This window comes from Chelonia mydas, chromosome 1 (genome assembly GCF_015237465.2).
Source record: "Chelonia mydas isolate rCheMyd1 chromosome 1, rCheMyd1.pri.v2, whole genome shotgun sequence".
Lineage (NCBI taxonomy): Eukaryota > Metazoa > Chordata > Testudines > Cheloniidae > Chelonia > Chelonia mydas.
The window spans coordinates 43,172,174-43,192,962 of record NC_057849.1 but is presented as its reverse complement, the minus strand read 5'-3'; the positions used below and the strand labels follow the sequence as shown (position 1 = coordinate 43,192,962).

At 42.1% G+C, this 20,789-nt stretch overlaps 1 protein-coding gene across 4 annotated transcripts in view; it reads right to left on the bottom strand.

The window, feature by feature from the left end:
- The window catches only part of NUP58 (nucleoporin 58), a 51,682-nt gene that overhangs the window by 27,139 nt on the left and 3,754 nt on the right, over positions 1 to 20,789 (bottom strand). For 3 of the 4 annotated variants that reach the window (XM_037891269.2, XM_037891286.2, XM_037891279.2), the window contains exons 4-12: positions 16,932 to 17,084; positions 14,605 to 14,739; positions 10,480 to 10,590; positions 8,008 to 8,032; positions 7,183 to 7,248; positions 5,689 to 5,863; positions 1,946 to 2,025; positions 1,205 to 1,323; positions 188 to 270 (exon numbers count right to left, since the gene is read on the bottom strand). In XM_037891269.2, the coding sequence (XP_037747197.1) occupies positions 188 to 270; positions 1,205 to 1,323; positions 1,946 to 2,025; positions 5,689 to 5,863; positions 7,183 to 7,248; positions 8,008 to 8,032; positions 10,480 to 10,590; positions 14,605 to 14,739; positions 16,932 to 17,084 (947 nt within the window). The remainder of the gene's footprint in view (positions 1 to 187; positions 271 to 1,204; positions 1,324 to 1,945; positions 2,026 to 5,688; positions 5,864 to 7,182; positions 7,249 to 8,007; positions 8,033 to 10,479; positions 10,591 to 14,604; positions 14,740 to 16,931; positions 17,085 to 20,789) is intronic. The other variant, XM_037891294.2, reaches the window with a different exon arrangement.

Below are 20,789 nucleotides of genomic sequence, written 5' to 3'. Positions count from 1 at the left end.
CTCTCACATCAGCGAATTAACTTTTTATTTAGCAGCATCACTTTAAAAAGCTTAAATGAATAGTTTAAATCAACTCTGTTTAAAAACAGAAAGGAGAAGTGTTATAGAAATGTTGACATGAATAATGGCCTGCAGTGTTTTTGGTTATGAAATACATATGAAAATATAATCTTGAAGTATAACCTACCTTTACATTTTCATGTATTGATTGAAGTTGTGCAGCTAGAGCTACAAATGTTTGATAAATTTTCTGCATAGCCATAGACAAATCTGTAAAACATGTATATCAGCAAATAAATTCATAGTCTTACTGCAATATTGAGACAAATTAATTAAATTTAGTATTTATACTGCAACAAGGGTAAAACAACCAGCTCTATGATGCAACTTGCTGCAAACCTATGAAGAAAAAAAAAAAAAAGCACTATATTTCCTGTAAAACAAAAGTATCCGTGTGGGAGTAAGGTAATATTCTCTATTTAAAGAGGAGTCTGGACTTATTAACAAGTCAACAAAGGACAGAATTATGTTTTGGAATGCTATTCACAACATTTTGCCTATTTCTCCTCTTACTTGAATTTCACCTGTCCAAATTTTAGCTCTACTGGACCAGTATGTCTTGTCAATACCAATAAAAGATGCATCAAAATGAGCCAAATTTTCTTGTATTTTGAATGCTTATTTAAAGCCCAAAATTTCATGACTCTGAATATGCAAAGTTCACTAAAAAACTAACCATCCATGATGTAGTCACAGAGGAGGCCCTCAATTCTCAATGTAGTTCCAAGACATGACTAGATACAACTACTGGACCAATGTTAATTAGCTCTGTCTACAGGGGCACTCTTCTCAGTAAGCCAAAAGAGTCAGATAAGTAGGATAGCTGTGTTTTTGCCTAACATTTCAGATGCAGGTCTCTTCCTAAACAAAACTGAAATTCTTTCAATGTATCCACCTGGTGCAAGTGCCAAGATAGAATTAAAGTGGGAATTCAGGCCCCAGGCTTCCTGTCAAAGTTGTCTGAGCTGGTGCTTAAGTTCCTAAAACTTACTGTATTGGGTGACTTCAACATCCATATCAACAATAATTTCTGAAAGTTAACGAAGAAACCCTGATAGTTAAAGAATAAAGTAACAAATACTGTGTGTGTAGGAAATGCATATTAAAGGATTTCTGTAAAAAACATTAAAATTGAACTTTTTACCTTGTGGGGTTATATGTGAATTGTTTGCTTGAGTGGCAAGATGATTTTCCAGTTCTTCAATTTGCTGTCTGTACTGCTGCAACTGTACTTCAAACTGTTCAACCAAGATCCTGAAGTAGCTAGAACAGAAGAATCAGATCACACTTGTTGAATTTCCCTCCTTTGCAACTTCATTTTTACTATTTAGATCTATACCAAACTACATCATTTTAAGCATTGGTCAGTATTCCAGTTAAGCATATTTTATATTACTCTCTTTCCAATGCTAGAGAAAGTGTTTCCTCTACCTGAAGGTGATGTATGAATCAGTTAAAAAAAAAAAAAAAATCTTAACAGTTACATTTGTTCAGTAAAACATGCAGTACATACAATAAGGCATAGAACAAAATGTTAAAACAGATTAGCGTAAAACAGAAGTATATACAGTTCATATTTTAAAGGGAGACAAAGAGTACTACACAAAGATGGTTTCCTCTCCACTGCTGGCCAATGTAGGGGATAGGATATCTGATTAGAGGACACTGATCAGATGCAATGTTTGAATCCTCTGATCCTGGGTCAGTCTGTGATTTTAATTATTTAATGTGTTATGCTTTTATAGGTGCACTTTAATATTGTTATCAGATGCCTCTATCAAAGGAGTAATAGATTACACATTGCAACATACAAATCTATTTATAAGACAGATAGTAATGTATTTTTAACGGTAAATTCAAGATTCTGTTAGATACAGTAACTTACTCTGCTGGGGCTGAATTTTCATGTTGAAGACCAGGAGGAGTTTTCTGTGTTCTTAATGCTATTTCTGCATTCTTCAGTTCCTAAATAAGCAAATAAAGTGAATAAAACAAAGGACTGCATGCTATAGTTCTATAAGAAAGATGAATTCTGAAGAAAAAAAATCTAACGCTACTACTTCTTCACAGAGGGCTCCTTCCTTGGATGTGTTTTTGGCATGCAGTGTTTAATTAATGTTAAACCTTCAGGCATGGATGTGTAAATCTGCTAAATGAGATTTTCAAAAACTGGAATGTCAGAGACTGGAGTTGCCAAAGACATATATTAAGATGGACAGGCCTTTAACACAACACATAGCAATGCCGAAGAGGAAACAATTGGTTTCACTTTCCTGAAAGGTGATTCAGTTTTCTAAAGTTTAGGAAACGCTGTACTATACTATCACAACTAAACTTTAATTTCCACTTCATCTAAAATCATTTTACATTTTTTCCTAGACTTCAATAGGGAAGATTAGGGGAATGGGAGGAAATAGCACACCTAAAAGGAAGAAACAAGAAAACAGATTACCCGATTGTCTATTTTTAAAAGAGCATAGCCAATAGTAAACTATTTATTTATATTTTTAAAATTTCCACAAAAGCCTTCCTGACGGCCTTTCCAGAGTATTATAATCACAGGATACACACTTCTGTGATTTGATTGTAGTACCTTCTAATAACTGTAGTAATAAGAACATCTCATTATCTAGTTCTGTACTTGTTTATTCTTAGCTGTTTTGACTAGCCAACATCTGAAAACACAACCCCATGGAAGCAGAAGAAAAAAATCTGTGTTCACCGTATTCTTCTATGGGAACATACCACTGAACTTCTAGAAACCACAATTATTTTATAGTTGAAGAAAGTACTTTATTATAAGCCATAGGACTAGCATCATTTTCATTTTAGAGTACAAATCACTTGTTGACTGGTTTCATAAGAACGGCCATACTGCATCAGACCACTGGTCCATCTAGCCCAGTATCCTGTCTTCAAACAGCGGCCAATGCCAGATGGTCCAGAGGGAATGAACAAGACAGGACAATTACTGAGTGATCCATCCCGCCATCTAGTCCCTGCTTCTGGCACTTAGAGGCTTAAGGACACCCAGAGTATGGGTTGGGTCCCTGACCATCTTGGCTAATAGACATTGATGGACCTATCCTACAGGAACTTATCTAATTCTTTTTTGAACGCAGTTATACTTTTGGCCTTTAAACATCCCATGGCAACAAGTTTCCCAGCTTGACTGTGCATTCTGTGAAGAAGTATTTTCCTTTTGTTTTAAAACCGTTGCCTATTAATTTCATTGGGAGACCCCAGGTTCTTCTTGTGTTTTGTGAAGGGGTAACTAACACTTCGCTATTCACTCTCTCCACACCTTTCACGATTTTACAGACTTTATCATATCACCCCATGAGCATCTCTTTTCAAGATGAAAATCCCAGTCTTTTTAATCTCTCATACAGAAGCAGTTCCATATCATTTTTATTGCCTTTCTCTGTATTTTTTCCCAATTCTAAACTCCTTTTTGAGATGAGGCAACCAGAACTGGTGTGGGTATACTGTGGATTTATATAGTGGCATTATGATATTTTCTTATTATCTGTCCCTTTCCTAATGGTTCCTAACATTGTTATCTTTTTTTGAGTGCTGCTGCACATTGAGCAGATGTTTTCAGAGAACCATCCACGATGACTCCAACATATCTTTCTTGAGCGGTAATATCTAATTTAGATCCCATCATTTCATATGTGCAGTTGCGATTTTTTCCCAATGTACATTACTTTGCATTTATCCACACTGAATTTCATCTGCCATTTTGTTGTTCCATCACCCAATTTTGTGAAATCCCTTTGCAAGTCTTTGCACTCTGCTTTGAACTTAATTATCTTGAGTAATTTTGTATCATCTGCAAATTTTGCTGCCTCATCGTTTACCCCTTTTTCCAAATCATTTATGAATATATTGAACAGCATCTGTCACAATACAGATCCTGGGGGGGAACTCTGCTCCAGTCTGAAAACTGATCATTTATTCCCACTCTTTGTTTCCTGTCTTTTAACCACTTACTGATCCATGAGACAATCTTCCCTCTGATCCCATGACCTTTTGTGAGAGACCTTGTTAAAAGCTTCCTGAAAGTTCTAGTAAATATATACAGTGCATCACCCTTGTCCACATGTTTGCTGAAGCCCTCAAAAATCTTTAATAGATTGGCCAGGCATCATTTCCCTTTACAAAAGGCATACTGATTCCTCCACAACATTCTGTGTTCATCTGTGCAACTGATAATTCTGTTATAGTTTCAGCCATTTGCCAGATACAGGCCAATAAGCCTAATTTCAGTAACAGCCAGCATTTCCTCTGGCGACTTTTTTAAAATTGGCATTACATTAACTATCCTACAGTCATCAGGTACAGAGGCCGATTTAAGTGACAGGTTACATACCACAGTTAGTAGTAGCAAAGCAAGCAAAATCCTGAAGAGTGTAGTGGAAAATAAAATGCTACAGGTCCTTTAACTCTGAATTTAAGGAAGCGCTTTAGAAGCTAGCAGTGTTTACCTTGCCACAGTCCTCCCAGATGAAGACTTAGACTAACAGGCATCCCACTTAAAGTAAGCTATATACCAAGTGCATGTTGTATAGAACCATGTCCAATTGCCAGACAAAGTGAAAACTATCTAAACCCTTGCATTTGTTTATTTCATTGCTTTCTTACAACCTAGAACCACCAGTGACTGAAAAGAATACTAGTAAGCTGGGATTGAGCAGACCACAAACTAGCCTAATAGCAAGGAAGTTATTTCTAGCTCTCACAACTGCTAACGAACGGGAGATAAGGTATTCCCGTGTCATTCCAGACTGATTTGAAAATGCCACATTTATTAAAGTCTAACGTTTACAGTGATAATTAGATTTTATGAAATCATGTCAAATTAAGAATATGAAAGAAAATGCAGATTCCATTTATTTTGTTTGCTTCCAATCAGGATAATCAAAGCATAATCTCTAATCTGCTTCTATACTAAGAGACACTGCCCTGCAGAAATATTTCCCAAGTGAGCAATATAAGTAGTAAAGGTGACAAAATAAACTAGATCCAGACTTAAGTGTTGTACTTTTAATAAAGAAAATTCAATTTTTACTGCTGCTTTACTGACTTCATAGTTAATATCCCTACATCTAACTATGCAAGTGATTATAGGATTTCTATTTTAAGTGTTCTTCTCTTGGGAATCTCAGGGTATGTCTACATAGTGAAGAAATATCAGCGGCTGTCCCATGCCAGCCGACTTGGGCTTGCAGGTCTCAGGCTGCAGGATTGTTTCACTGCTATGTAGACTTCCTGGCTAAGGCTGGAGCCCAAACCCTAGAACCCTCCCACCCTGCATGGTCCTTGAGCCTTGACTACAACCTGAGCCCAGCACTGTATACTGCGATGAAACAGCCCATTATAGTCCGCGCCCCACCAGCCCGAGTTGGCTGGCACAGGCCAGCCATCGGTTTTTCTTTGCTAGTTAAATACACCCTTAACATTTACAAGAACTGATCCAACCTTTCATCTTTCATTTTCTAGTCAATATATAAGTAATTTGAACTTCTAATATTAGAATGATTGACAGCATTGAATGCCTCTCACTTTATGTGAAATCATATGCTTACTGATTTGAATTAAATTGATACTCATTTGTTAACATACCTGGGCAGTTTCCATTTTCAATTTGTCAATATTAAGAGTGTTTCTCTGTAGTCCACTAGCAGCCACTGACAAAAGCTGTTTCAAAGCTTTAATATCCTCCTGTACTTTAAGCATTGCTTTGGAAGACATTCTGCTAATTTCTTCCTGCACTTGTTTTTGTTCTTTCACAAATTTCCTGAAAAAAATTGGAAGTAGAAGTTTAATTTGTTACATTTAAAGCACACATGTTGGATCATATTAAAGAAGTTCTGTCTTAAAATCACAAATGAGTTTGATTCCTCATAGTTTAAATTCCAGGGTATTACTAATTAAGAGGTCTCTTGGTTTTACTGTTTCTCTCCCTCTCTGTGTGAAACTTGCAAGCTACTAATTCTGTTAGTACATCCTAAGACAGAGTCTGTTCTCAGAGCAATACTTTGTAACAACAACTACTCACAGAGAGAGAGAGTCAAAGCGATATTTTGTAACAGAAACAGCACAGAGACTCCCCGCCCTTTTGTTGTATTTATCTCGCTTTGTTAACAATTGTGATTAAAATAGAGATGGAGGACGTATGTGGATGGATGCTTGGTGTGGATAATAAATGAATGATCAGGGAGGTGCCTGCCTAAGAATCCAGTGTTGATCGGCCAAAGAAGGTGTCAAGTGGAAACAACCAGAGGACCCCGGAGGGCAGACCGGAATCCACCCAACAGCCTCAAGGATGGGAGAACCGACAAACAAAACAACATCTGGCAGCACAGAGCCGTTAGGAATGTACCATCTGCTGATTGATTCAGCAACAGCATGATAAAGCAACCCCCACAGACTTGTATTAGACCAAAGACCTATAAAAACAGAACCAAGGGACTGAGTTCTTTGGGGTCTGATTCCGCAAACCAACTTCCAGGAGCATCAGACGTGCATCTGACAAGGCCCTGCTTCTTCCCTGTGTTCAGGCCACCTGGCCAGTGGCTTGGCATGAGCAACTAAGGCTGGTAACTATGATAGCAACCTTGCAGAAAATGTGTGTGTGAATGAGTGTGTGAATAAATATGAAATTGAATGGAATGTTATAGCTATAACTAACTGCTTACTATGATTCTTTCTGTATTCACAATAAATGTGGCATTTTGCCTAATCCCCTTTAATAAGATCCTGCTGGTTTTTATTTTATTGGTATAACACACAAATGTTCTACCTCGAGTATTGTTTTAATAAAAATAAAATTAATCTTGATGAAATCCCAAACCACCAATACTGAGTGATAATTTTGGCTTTTGCCTCTTTTACAGAACTACTGTATACCATAATTTCACCATCACCCTCAACATTCTAAAATTGGAACTTCAACAGAAGATATTTAGATGGGTTATATTGTACCTTCAAAAGATAAGCAGTGTATCCTCACTATCTAAAACAATTTTTAAAAGTGTGATTAAACCACTTGTTGCTTTAAAGCATGACAATGTATAATTATTTGGTTATCCCAACAAGTATAAGGAAAATACTTACTGGAGATTTTCTACATCTTGACAGATTACTAGAGGTAGATTTTCATCCTTTAGTGCTTTACTATCTCTGCCAAAAGACAATATATGCATTCATAAACACACAGTACTTCTAAACAATGTTACCCCATTACTAAAGAGTCAAAGAGCTGTAAATATTCATTCTACTTTTCAAGTTTGTATCTAATTTATGAATGCTATAGTAAGTAATAATGATTTGAATTTCCTTTTATTAAACCAACTGTGAAGAACTGCACCAACTTACTTAATTCTTCACTGAGATAAGATGGGTGAGGTAGTATCTTATTGGACCAACTTCTTCAGTGTTTGGCAAGAGTTTAATTTTACAGATGAGTACGATGAGATTTTCCAAAAAGCATGTAATGAGTCTGCAACAGAGTCAGGAACAGAGAGACCACAGGAGTCCTCTCTCCCTCTGTTTGGAACTCAGACTACTAAATACCATCTTCTATATGAAGCTAAACTAAGCAAATTTAAGGTTACATATGCCTCAAGACAGGGACTATGCCCCTTCTGCATTTGGAAAACATCTAGCACACTTTTGGTGCTATTACAAACTAATTAGTAATAACCAGAACACTGGATCTGTATTTTGTGGTTTATGGGACCCCCCTCTCCACCTATCTGAGTCCTATGCAATTTCATTAGAACACAGTTAACTCCCATAATCTGTTTAACAATGATAATTTCATCTTCACAGTACATAGGCATTTTTAAAGGCCAAAGAAACAAAATAGAAGAAACATTTTAAAGCTTCACTATTTTCTAAGAACCTTAGAATGTAAAGAAGAATACTAAACATACTTACTCTGGTCTTGTTCCTGTTTTATCACCTAGAAGATACAGATAATTTTATATAAGAATTGATACTTTGAACAACTGTCAAGCAAAATAAGCCTTAAGAAGTTTTTGGGGGAAGAACTGATGACTATCACTCACCCCAATGCATGTTGGCTCAGGGAATGAAGTCAGCCCCATTGGCAGAAAATTTAATTGACTCTTCCCCTCCTTCTTCATTACAGGTTTCTATTTCTCAACCACCTCCCACACACTTACAGTCTATCTTATTTAGACAGCATCATTGTGGTTCATGGCACTTTACAGACAAGGATCTTCTCAACAGGAATGACGGTTCGGCAGATAGGGCACTACCCTGAGACTCTGAAAACTATGGTCCAATGCTTTGCTTCACCAGAGACCTCCTGTGTGACCATGGGTGAGTCACTAAGTCTCTCTATGCCTCAGTTCCTCATGGGTAAAATGGAGATATACTTCCCTGCTGCATGGGTGATGCCGAGAGGATAAACTCATTAATAATTCTGAGGCAGTCAGATATTATGATAATAGGTAATTATATGGCTCTTAAGTGATAAGCGTCCTCCACATCTCCCACTGTACCAGTACACTCCTCTAGCAGAGTCTTCTTTCACAAAACATGCAATACATACCCTCCACCAGCGTCACAGAGCAATAGTTCAACAATATAAAACTTCTGCTGGCTCAAGTAAGACTCACAAAGGTGGATTTTATATGGTTTCTAACCTGCTACTCTACTATTTCAGCCTTTGGAATAGCTACCCTGAACAACTACTCTTAACTACCCTCTCCCCCCAAAAACCAAGAGATTACTCAACTGTAATGTGAACACTGAAGAAAATGCATCGTCTCTGCTTTAAAACTCTGGGAATAACTAGCTTAGCTAATGTCTGACACTGGAAGTGGAAGACCAAACTCCCTTAATGTATGCTCATATTAACACCATAAACATTGCTTACTAAAAAGTGTACTGTAACCACAAAAGTATTTTTTTGTAATTACTTTTGATGTAATATTTTTATTATGGAATTATTTAAAAAATGTATTACTGTAAAGTATTAGAAAGACAATAAGATTGCAAACTATTTTAATCAACTTTGAAGGAGAGTTACATAAACCCCACATGATTAGAAATGCTTCCATGATTTTTAAAATTCATTGCAGTGAAAGAAAGTTGCTTTCAAACAGGCTCTTTGCATTTGCAACACATACTTATAGTCTAGCTCTATTTCCCCTGCACTCCCAAGTGGTCAGAGTACATGTGTGAGCCTAACACAGCCTTTGACGCAACAGACATGCAGAGACTCATACTTTAAGATTCAGAAATCCCAAGTTTGATCCTCGCTGCCAACAATCCAGCCAGACGCATTGCATTACACCAAGTTTGCAAGAAAATATTGTTGCACTGTATTTATGTAGAAGAATCTACAAGTTAAAATAGTTGAAAACAGTCAAATTGCCACAAATTACTAGTTTTCTTTTAGAGAGACAAGGTGGGTAAGGTAATATATTTTATTTGACCAACTTCTGTTGGTGAGAGACAACATTTTGAGCCACACAGAGCTCTTTTTCAGGTCTGGGAAAGGTACTCCCAGCGTCACCACAAAATGCAAGGTGGAAGGGATTGTTTACCATAAGTAATTAGCACATATTGTAAGGGACTAGTCAAGGTAGCATGGTCTGTTAACACCTCTGCAGTTATAGGATAAAGAGAGGGGGTTAGGTGGTTCAGATTGTAGTAATAAGCCATAAATTTAGTGTTTCTGTTCAATCTGTGATTTTTAGTGTCTAGCAGCACACTTCCTCAGGCTTCCTCATTTCCCAGAGCATGCCTGACCCAGCCCCTTCCTCCCCAGCATGCCTCTGAACAGATGATTGCAGTGGACAGGAGGCACTGGCGGGGAGGAGCTGATTGGCGGGGCCCGCCGGTGGGCACTGAGTACCCACTATTTTTTTTTCTGTGGGCTCTCCAGCCCCAAGCACCCACAGAATCAGTGCCTATGTCTAGCAGGGAAATTAACGTAAGCCCCCCAGCTCATCTTTTGAATGGTCCTTTACAATATGTGCTAACTACGTATACTAAACAATCTGTTCCACCACGCAGTTTGCTGTGATGCTGGGAGTACCTTTCCCAGCTCTGTCTCTCTCACCAATAGAAGTTGGTCCAATAAAACATACTACCTTGCTCACCATGTCTCTCTAATATCCTGGGACCAACATGGCTACAACTACATTGCATTATTTCTTTTTTAGCTTTATCAATCTTAAAACAACCCTGGATTATGAAAGACATTTTCAAAATACCTTATTTTTACGGTGTCCATTGAGAGTTAGAAAAACCAAGCCATCAATGCCTCCTCTCTAACATCTTTCAACTATGTGCTTTCAAACAGAATTTTTATAGCAAGTATTTTCCAAGGTTTCATAAAAATTACAGAAAAACAATACTGCATCAACAACTTACTCTTTTTATCTGAAGAACTACTAAAATCTATGCCACCAAGACCTTCATTAACAGTAGCTGAAGGAGCTGAAGTTGTCCCCAGAGTCAAACTCAGAGCATTCTGTCCAAGTCCTACAAATAACCCAAAAAGTATTTCAGTAACACAGAATTTAGTATTTTAGCTTCAATATATTGTGATTACATTTATGTATGTCATCTTGTTTTCAGGATTTGTTTAGCTATATTTGGGCCAAGAAGTTCAGTGAAAATAATGTAAAGAGAAGAAGAAAAACAATTTCTTCTATGAGCTAAATGTTCTAAATATCTAATTTTAACATCTTTACCTGCCTCATCACTTGTGTCATGTTGACTCACTCAGGATTAATACACTATTTTAAAACAAAAGGAGTACTTGTGGCACCTTAGAGACTAACAAATTTATCTGAGCATAAGCTTTTGTGAGCTACAGCTCACTTCATCGGATGCATCCATAGTCTCTAAGGTGCCACAAGTACTCCTTTTGTCTTTGCAAATACAGACTAACACAGTTGCTACTTTGAAACCTATTTTAAAACAGTACTTCCACACAGTGAAAGGAGTGCTCAATATCCACTTAACTGCATTTTATATGCAAGATAGCAAGCAGCCAGCACTGAAAATTTGAGCCATTAGTCTTTTGTATGGCCAGTGGCCAACAGACAACAATTGACCAAAGTTTACAAAAAGATCTTGTTAGTTTCAGTGCCGTTTCCAGCACTCTGAGAAGCAGTGAACAAAATTCTTATAAACATCACTTAGCAGCTAGCCCTTCCCACAGCTGTATATGAGGATTATTTTGGGGGAGTGTGAACAAGAGGGTGACAGTGGGAATCTCTCATCTTTTCTAGAAGTTTTTAAGGAAAGTAACGACTTGATGCATTTCTCCCAGTAGCTAGGAAAGTGTATGAAGAGATCTCACCTTCCCACATCAGCCAAAGGGAGAAAGTAAAGCTCTCCATTCCATACAGCAACTACATTAAGTGTTTCAGAATAAAGAAAATGAATTCCTGTATTTTTACAGTCCCTGCACACTGGAGGCCCAAGCCTGACTAAGGTCACAGGGCACTACTGCAATATAATAAAAAGGAAAAATACCATATTTATTAGACATCTAAGGCCAATATGAAAGATTGGAGTGCTCCTCACTCCACCCCACACTGGAGCCAGGAACAGCACCCGCCCTTTTAGCGGCACAGGATAGAGGGGTATATACTACGCTTTTCTCCAAGTTGTTGTCCCTGGACATCGGGGCTGGAAGGGGTCCCCATCTAACAAAGGGGATTTAAAGTTACAGTACTGGAGCTCAAAGGTTTTCTAAATTCATTCACAAAGATCACTGCTAAAACAAGGGACCAGTGACTATTTTACACTAAGAGTTCTCAAAGCATTTCATAGTGCAAACCACATCTTGAAGAGATTATTTCTTAGAACACCTCCCCTTCCATTTATGATCACGTAATACCCCTATGCAGCTATGGTAACTACTTCATGGAATACTCCTGAGGGAATTCTGCGTCAAAAAATTAAGAATTCTGCACATAATATTTTAAAATTCTGCACTCTGCACATTTTGTCAATAAATAAATGTGGAGGCTCCAGCATGGCAGTAGGGAGCAAAAGCCACTGACTGCACATAGGTAGGAGATAATTGTGGCCCCCCCTTCCCGGAACATGGAGTTGGTGGTAAAGCTGCACCCAACCCTGACACAGTGCAAGGACCAGGCCTGCCCCAGAAACACCCTGGGACCCTACCCCTCCATGCCAAGGACACTAGATGTAGGCAGGCTGGCTTTTCCCGGGAGAATCCAAGTATGGCAGGGCTTAGTGTGAGGAGATCAAGGTCTGTGGTGATAGGGTTCTGTGTGGGGCAATCTGGGTGTGGGCAGCTTGATGGGGGGTCTGGGTGCGGGCTGGATGAACTGGGGTGCAGACACAATGGAACTCTGCAGAGGAGTCCAGGTGAAGGTGGTTGGGGCTCAGCGGGGGGTGGGTCTGGGCGTGGAGTGCTCAGCAGGGGGGTCCAGGTGCTGGCTTGGCAGGGTGCGGGTCTGAGTGCTGGCTTGGTGGGATTCAGTGGAGCGGGGATCTGAGTGCGGGGGGCTAGTCAGGGTGGCCCAAGTGCAGATGGGGTGGGGGTTTGAGTGCAGAGAGTGGTCTCAGTGCAGGGGTGGAATCCAGATGCAGGGAGGTGGGGCTTGGCAAGGGGGTCTGGGTGCAAGGGGGCTCCGGATGCAAAGAGTGAGGCTTGTTAGGGGTGTAGGTTCAATACGGGGTGGGAGGAGAGGGGGTTTCTGGGTGCAGGTGGTGAGGAGATCTGGGTATGAGGTCGGTCTGGATGCACAGGGGTCCTGTGGGGTCAGATGGGGGAGCCGTTCCCCCCTCCCCCCCACAGCTGAGGAGTGATGAGGGAAGGAAGTGAGGGGAATATGCGGAGCTTCCTGCAGTCAGTGAGGTTTCTGGCATGGGCGGCGAGTTCTATGGGCCCATGGTGCCTGGGAACCAGGAATATTCCCGCAGGGGGCAAGGCCCTTCTCGACCCCTTTGATGCACATCATGGTGCCGGTGACCTCGCCATCCCAGTACCGGCTGTTGTTGCACCACAGGCCCGGCTCCAGCACTGTCTGAGGCTGGGTCTCTCCCTCGGCCCCACCTTCTGCCCTGGGCGCCCCCGCCCCGCACGTCCCCCAGGCCATTTAAAACAGCCCAGGACTCCCACTCACCACCGGAGCGGCTTCCTGCCTGCTCACTCCATGTGACTGCTGGCCCCTCCCTGCAGCCCCTGGGAGGGGTGCGTCTGTGTCCCGCCCCATGCGCCCCTGCGGCCAATGGGAAGCTGCGGGGGCAGTGCCTGGGGGTAGCAGCACATGGAGACTCCCGGCCTGCCCTGCCTAGGAGTTCCAGGTAAGCACCGCACCCCCCACCCCCTCCCAGAGCCTGCCCCCCCCCTTCGGCCCCCAAACTCCGTTCCAGAGCCTGCGCCCCCTCCCGTCCCCAGACTCCCTCCCAGAGGCTGCACCCCCAAGCAAGCACCCAAACTCTATCCCAGAGCCTGCACCCCTCACCCCCTCCTGCATCCCCACGCCCTGCCCTAGTCCGGAGCCTGCACTCAGCACCCAAACTCCCTCCCAGAGCCTGCACCCCCATGCCCTTCTCACACACCCTCTCCTGCCCCCAAACTCCCTCCCCTCACCCCCTCCTGCACCTCCACCCCTTGCCCAAGCCCAGAGCCTACACCCAAACTCCCTCCCAGAGCCTGCACCCCTTACCCCATCCTGCACCCCTGCTGCAGCCCAGACCCCCTCCCCCGCCCAGACCCCCTCCCCCACCCAAACTCCCTCCCAGAGCCCAACCTCTCACCCATCCTGCACCCCAATCCCCTGCTCCAGCCCATGGCCTGCACCCCAGACCTCCTCTCCCCACCCAAACTCCCTCCCAGAGCCTTAGGCAGGTGTGGGGGGGTGGAGTTGGGGGGGGGGGCCCTGCAGGTTCTGGGCACCACCAAAATTTCTACAAACCTGCCACCCCTGTTTTCTGGGGGTGGGTCTGACCCAGCCCTGGCTGCTCCTTGCAGGGGAAGAGAAAAGTTCTGTCCTCCCCAGCCTAGCCAGGACTAGCAGCTTAGCCTGGCACAGGGTCAGAGCCACTGGCTGGGGCACCCCCAGCCCTCCAGTGATTTACCTCTCTGCTGGCTGCTCCAGGCACCCAAAACAATACACCTGCGCTGCTGGGGAGTGGTGCATGACCGCTCTTGTGGCTTCCCTTTGCTTCCCCATCAGAAAGCCATTTTTCTGAAGGGAAGCAAAGAAATCTGTGGGGGACATGAATTCTGCACACATGCATTGTTGCAGAATTCTGCCAGGAGTAATGGAAGAATATTTACATTCTTGCAGAAAGCTGCCAAAATTAAATTAATTTAAGGTGCAAAAAACAGAATATTTAGAAGGTAATTGTATTGTCTGGTATTTTATGACTTGCTAAGACTAGTAACATTCAGGGAAAATGCAAAAGTTTCAGAGGAAATTATTTAAGTTTTACAGTAACCACATGGTATAACTTGTGTTTCAGCATTGTGAAATAGCAGTGGGAAAAGAATAAAACTGTTTTCACCTGTTGCTGCTGTGGTTGCATTCTGGAAGAGTGTACCTCCCAAACCAGCTAAGGCTCCTCCCAGCGAAAGGCCTGTGGATGCAGTTGTAGTTGGGGCAGCTGTCCCACCCAAATTTAATGTAAAGCCAGTAGAACCTGAAATTAAAAGAATGAAACCATCCTTAATACACAGACTATACAGTCCGCAGACAGCCTAAAATTATTACTCACAGGTGTGAACCGCCTCATTCATCATAAAGGAGAGTTAACACTGAATGAAATCTGCAGCAATAAACTAAATTCAGTATCATCACTAGGGCCCTACCAATTTCACAGCTGTGAAAAATGTGTCACAGACCATGAAATCAGCCCTTCCCCATGAAATCTGATCTCCCCTGATGCTGAGAGCCTGGAGCTCCTAGCTGCTAGTCCAGCCACACTGGGGAGGGGCAGGAGTTGTCCTTCCCCTGCATGGCTGCTCTTGGTGGGGAAATCAGAGCTACCTCCAGAAGCAGCACAGAAATGAGGGTGGTACCCTCACTTCTGTGCTGCAGCAGCCCAGGAGCTGGGCTCTGGGCTTCCGACCCTTCCCCCACCCCTGCAGCTCCTGCTGCAGCTCAGAGCGCCAAGCTCTTGGTTTCCTCCCCCAGTATCTCCTACTGTGCTAGGAGCTTCTGCTCCCGGAAGCTGCAGCCGGAGCAGCCTGGGCTCGCGGCCTCCCCCTGATCCAGCCAGGGATTGGCGCAGCCCCCCCAGCCAAGGCAGCCCAGGCTCTGGGCTTCTGATCCCTGTCGCTCCAGCCAGGTCAGCCCAGGATCAGGAATTCCGCCCTCCTCAGTAGATGTAGCGCCCCTGCTGCTCCAACACGGTCTCAGGGCAGTCCGGACTCAGGGCTTCCACCCCCCAGCCAGGGTTCGAGGCTGCCCATGCTTCAGCCCCACGGCTACAGCTGGGACTCTGGGCACCCATGCTTGGGGCTTCTTCCCCCAGGGCTCCTGCTGGGGCTTCCATCCTGGGGCTGGGCACCCATTTTTCCAGGGGGCCCCTGCCTTAATCTGTCACTGGCCTGGACTGGCAGCTAGGAGCCCCCAGCTAGGGCATTCCTAGCAGTACGGGGGATAACCTATCCACCTCCAGGAACCTCCTCTAACTGCAGGAAGCTCTGAGGCTTCTGCCTAGTCAGCATAGAAGTGAGGGTGGCAATCATGGGACTGCCCCCCCCAAGATCCCATTTTGGGTCAGGACCCCCTCTGTTACAACACTGTGAAATTCCAGATGTAAACATCTGAAATTGACCAATTTAAAAACCCGCTGGCTGTGAAATGGACCACGAATTTGGTAGGGCCCTAATCATCACCAACAGGGGGCAACTGTACTGACTGTAATATTCATTTTAAAATGTAATTCAATCAAAACTTCCTTTATTCAAGTTTATCTGAAGCTACCAAACAATTTTAAGAATTTCCACTAGAATGCTGCAGAATCTGTCACAATTTAGGTACTGGTTGCTGCAAATTAAGTGGAATCTTGGTCTTAGTTGGGCATGTAGGTGAAGAGGACTAGATCCAGCGGAACATCAAAGTCTCTCACATAGTAGAGGCTAAAAACAACAGTTAATTGTGACTTTAAAACTTCTACTTGATTTGAGTTTTTGGAGCAGGCAGAGAATAAGAGGTGAAATATTGCGGCATCCTGACTAACGAGAATGTGGGAAAAGTGGTGAACAGCTTTGGTGTACACACATACGGTTAGCTGACGTAGCTATCAACGAACACTTGATTATGGAAAATATGGTATGCATATATGGAGAAGGTGCCAACTGTACATTAGTATCTTAAGCATGGGACATCTTACCGGAGATACATATTCTCCATCATGCTTTAACAGTACCAAAACCATTTGTCTCATTGACAGTAGATATTAACCATTTTCAGCATCATGATGCCCTTTCTACACTTGGGAGATAGTTTTTAAAAACTATTTCTCACTTCTGCCAATACAATTGAGCTCCACTGGTACTGGCAACATTGGAAACCCTGGTGTAGATGAGCCATCACCTAATACTACCAGATGATGTGGTGCTTAAAAGAAACTCTGAGCATTTAATCAATACTGGGCTTAAAACAATGATAGTACCCCCTGACCCACCTATGCTAGCATTCCTAACATCAACACCAGTGAAGCTCAACCAGTCACTTAAATTCTGTGTTTCAGATTAGTCACATGTAAAAGGCAGACAATGACCATATCAACAGCAAGGATGCTTATCTATTTCAGAGTGCTTGTAAAGTACTTTGATATGCCTGAATGCAAAATGCAGTGTGGAGTGCAAAATAGGATTTCCTTACCTGTTGCAGGAGTTGATGTAAGAGCAGAAGAAAGTGAGAGGCCACCTGCTGAGGTAGAAGTAATAGGCAAAGCAAATGGCGTGGCTGATCCTGCAGGTTTGTTGAACCCTAAACTAAAACCTGTGGTAGAGGCTGATGTAGCGGCAGGAGCTCCTACAACAATGAACATCATTCTTAAGACATTTTGTTGAGGCATAAATGCTCAAGTTAACATTTTTGCCACCAAGTGTCATGCATTCTTCAACACCAAAATTTTAAAGTAAACTTATCACCCTCAAAATGAATTTTACCAATTAAATATTAATGAAAATGCCGTGACAAGGACCTAGAAGGAAAGCCACATAACCGCACATTTTGGTTTGGTTCCTTTCTACACGGGGAAGACAACAAGATTATGTATAAAAGTTTATCACAGCATTTCCTCTCTTCAAATAGGAAGGTCCACAGATCTTACAATGCGCCTTGTTTATTTGTATCTGTACAGTCAAAACTGAGACCTGTCAGTCACTGGCTGAGGGATAAACCCTTTTGCTGAAGAGGGAACTAGCTGACAACCATCAGAGGTATAATGAAAATTGTGTCCTAATTTAAATTGAGAGTTAAACGTTGTTCATTTATCTCGAGTAGTGATCCTTCTATTAAATCAGGATGGTTTGGATCTGTGGTCATTACTACTTGAAGAAAGGAAGTTTTACTGTTCTTCATAAAAGGAGGGTCCTCAGAATCCCACAATGGTAATCCATCAGCGTGTAGCTACGAAGAGAAATTAACCTAATATATAAGCAAACTCAAATACGCACACAGATTGTTTTCGATTTACTGACAGACTTCTTATATCCTGCAACATTATAATCCCAAATACAGCACTGAATGAGACTAGCATATCAGCTTTGAACTACAGTATTTTGATACGGAATACAGGGAAGGACAGGAATCCATGTGACAGATTTCTTTAAGTTACGGATCCACCCAGAAAACCGCTACACCTGTTCAAGTGTGCTCAGCATAGAGAAGGTAAATATTTTGATTTGTATTTGTTGTCCCTTACAGTTAGAATACAGTAGAGCCTTGTTATAATGCCCTTCACAATAGTGAAAGTTGGGCTATAGCAAATGTGGATGCTGGATCCCACCTCTGGTGCCGAGGTTGCTGGAGGAACACTGTCAGCTCCTGCAGCAGCCCAGGGGCCGAAGGAGTACTCTGCCCCAGCCACAGCTGGAGAATCTCTTCCTCTCCCCCACCCTCCCATCGCTAGAACAAATCCCTGGCTATACTGAAAAAATGGCTTGGATCCCCAGGGGTTTGTTATAGTGAAGGTGTACTGTACATGCTTCAGTTTTGTCTAGACATTTTAGTGCTGCACGGACATCAGAATGTAAAAATCCATGCAGAATGGAAAGGAGTGCCATCGCTTTCCCATCAGTCACATAGATTGTACGTGTGACTGTAGTAGAACATATGGAGCATACTTTAAGGATGAATGTCAAGATCATGCAAAAAAAATTATTATAATGAAAAACATGGTGCCTGTCCTTTATAGACAGAGCTCCCAAATCCAATATTTGCCTGGCTGCAAGAATGACTTGATAAGTAAAGTCCACCAAGTGTTCAAAGGATGTTCATTTGCAGGGCATACAGCACCAGGTTAGAGTTCTGTTGAGGTTTAGCTGAGAAGCTGATTGAAGAAATTTTAGTATATAGATGGAGAGATTCTTCCTTCTGGACACCCCCTACATGGGATACATTTAATGTGTGCCTTAACTTGGGCACCTTTAAACTCATAGTGAAACAGTCCTGATGGAACTCTAACAGGTTCTCTATTTTTGTCAAACGCGGAGTAACTACTTACTGAACACCAGCTTTTATGTTTTAGTCACATTATAGAGTACACTAAGTTAGTGAACTTATTTGGAAGCTATAAGCATAGAGATTTTCCGCCCAAATGTAATTCCTTCAGTTGCTTCCTTTCAGGAAGCTGTTATAGTGAGGGTGTGGCTTTATTAGGTAGCATGATGGGACTGTATGTGTATAGGTGCTTTCTGAAGGGCAGGAATATTTGTGGTTCTATCTAGGTTCTTATAGTGGGCATGAACAGATCATACCAGGTTTTAGTGTCATGTTATTAGGTCTGACAATCATACTCTCTGCAGCCAGTATGATGCAACCAGAATCATGACAGCTCTCGCCTTAATTCGGTGTTATTTTTGATAGAAACAGTAATGGTGAGAAGGTCCTTTGGGCCAGGACTAAGAAAGCTAAACTTGGTGACTGGAGGGTAACTGCCAATTTGCCCAATGAAATGAGCGACTATTTCTCCATACAGGAGAGGACATCACTTCCAAACAAATGTTCCAGGTGTCTTGCAGTCTGTTCTGGGGGCGATTTTCCCTTGATTTGTTCTGTCTTCCTCTATAACACTGGGCCTCATTCATTGTATTTGTTCACAGAACAGCATCAAAACTGTGACACTGTAATATGATTGTACCCCCTTTTAAGCTGCTATGCAATGGTAGTAGAGCTTACTTTAATTTCACCTAGGACTCAGCTGCTGCTTTGGGCCAGGAGCTATTTTGCTTTCCTATCTGCTTTTCAGGAACAGGTACACTTACACCTGCATTTCTTGCCATAGCCATGGCTGAGAAATATGAAATATTTAAAGAAGCATCAGAGAAACAATGAAGGTAGAAATATCTTCTGAAGGCTCCTTCCCAGCTCAACACTTCTTGTCCATCCATCCAAAGGAGTTAGAGAACATGTCTGTTCATACCAGGTTCACTCAAGTGAAAGGCAGGCAGCAAAGTTCTCTTTTAACAACAAATCCACTTGTTTTTCTATTGGCGATTCCATGGGGATATGAACCTACAAACTTTGAATCCAACATAATTTCACCTGTTTCCTTTCCCACCCTTTGTCTAACTTGTCTATTTAGACTGTCAGCTCTAGGCACAGTATATTTTCTGCCCCAAAGAACAATGGGCCCCATCCTAACTCGAATGATAATATTTGTTGATTTCAGTTCACCGATGCAAGTTTGTCACTCAAGATAGTAATATCGCTTAAGGTGAATAAGCTAACACATTTCAGTCATAGTGAAGGGAAGGCCAAAAGACAGCTTTCCACAGCCAAATGGATCTTGACACTGTGAATGAAGAAACACTGAATGAGACAGTGCTCTCTCTGTGCATGACCCACAGAGGCAATGTGCATTCACATAAACATTATACAATAAGTGGTTTATCCATGCAGGAAGTCAACAATTTTAGCTCCTGAAAAGGTTCTGTACTCCCTCAACTGTGTAGGGGCAGCAGTTTTGATGGAGAATACCAGAGTGGATTATTGCCATATCAAAGGTTGATAGATATATAATAAACTTTGGTATGGGAAGGAACCATCGCTAAAAGAATCTCTGAAGAAACATGAATGCTTCCCTGAAGAGCCTCAATTTGAAATATATATATGTATCTCAAACAGCATTGACATGGCTCCTAAAGCTCAGCAGGCCCTGGAAATTTAAGGGTGAGTAAATGTGAACTAGACAGAGCACCCATGTTCCTCAGTTCAGTGCACTTTGTTTCCAAAACCACATATATATCCCATGGCCTCATTAGTCCCAGCCAACAGTATATCAATCCTTCAAAACCAGTTTAAGCAAACTGCCATGAAAAGAGCCAAAAGTTTCCTCATAACCATGTGTACCTGACCTCCCATCAGTGGAGGCATTAAGCCTGTGGCAACTACAATAATTCCTTACATGGAGAAGTAGCAATATACTTTTATCTGTCTTTAATATAAGGAGAACCCATTCCACGTGGCTACCAGGTCTCTGCCTCAGCAAGTGCTCACAGTAAGAGAACAATT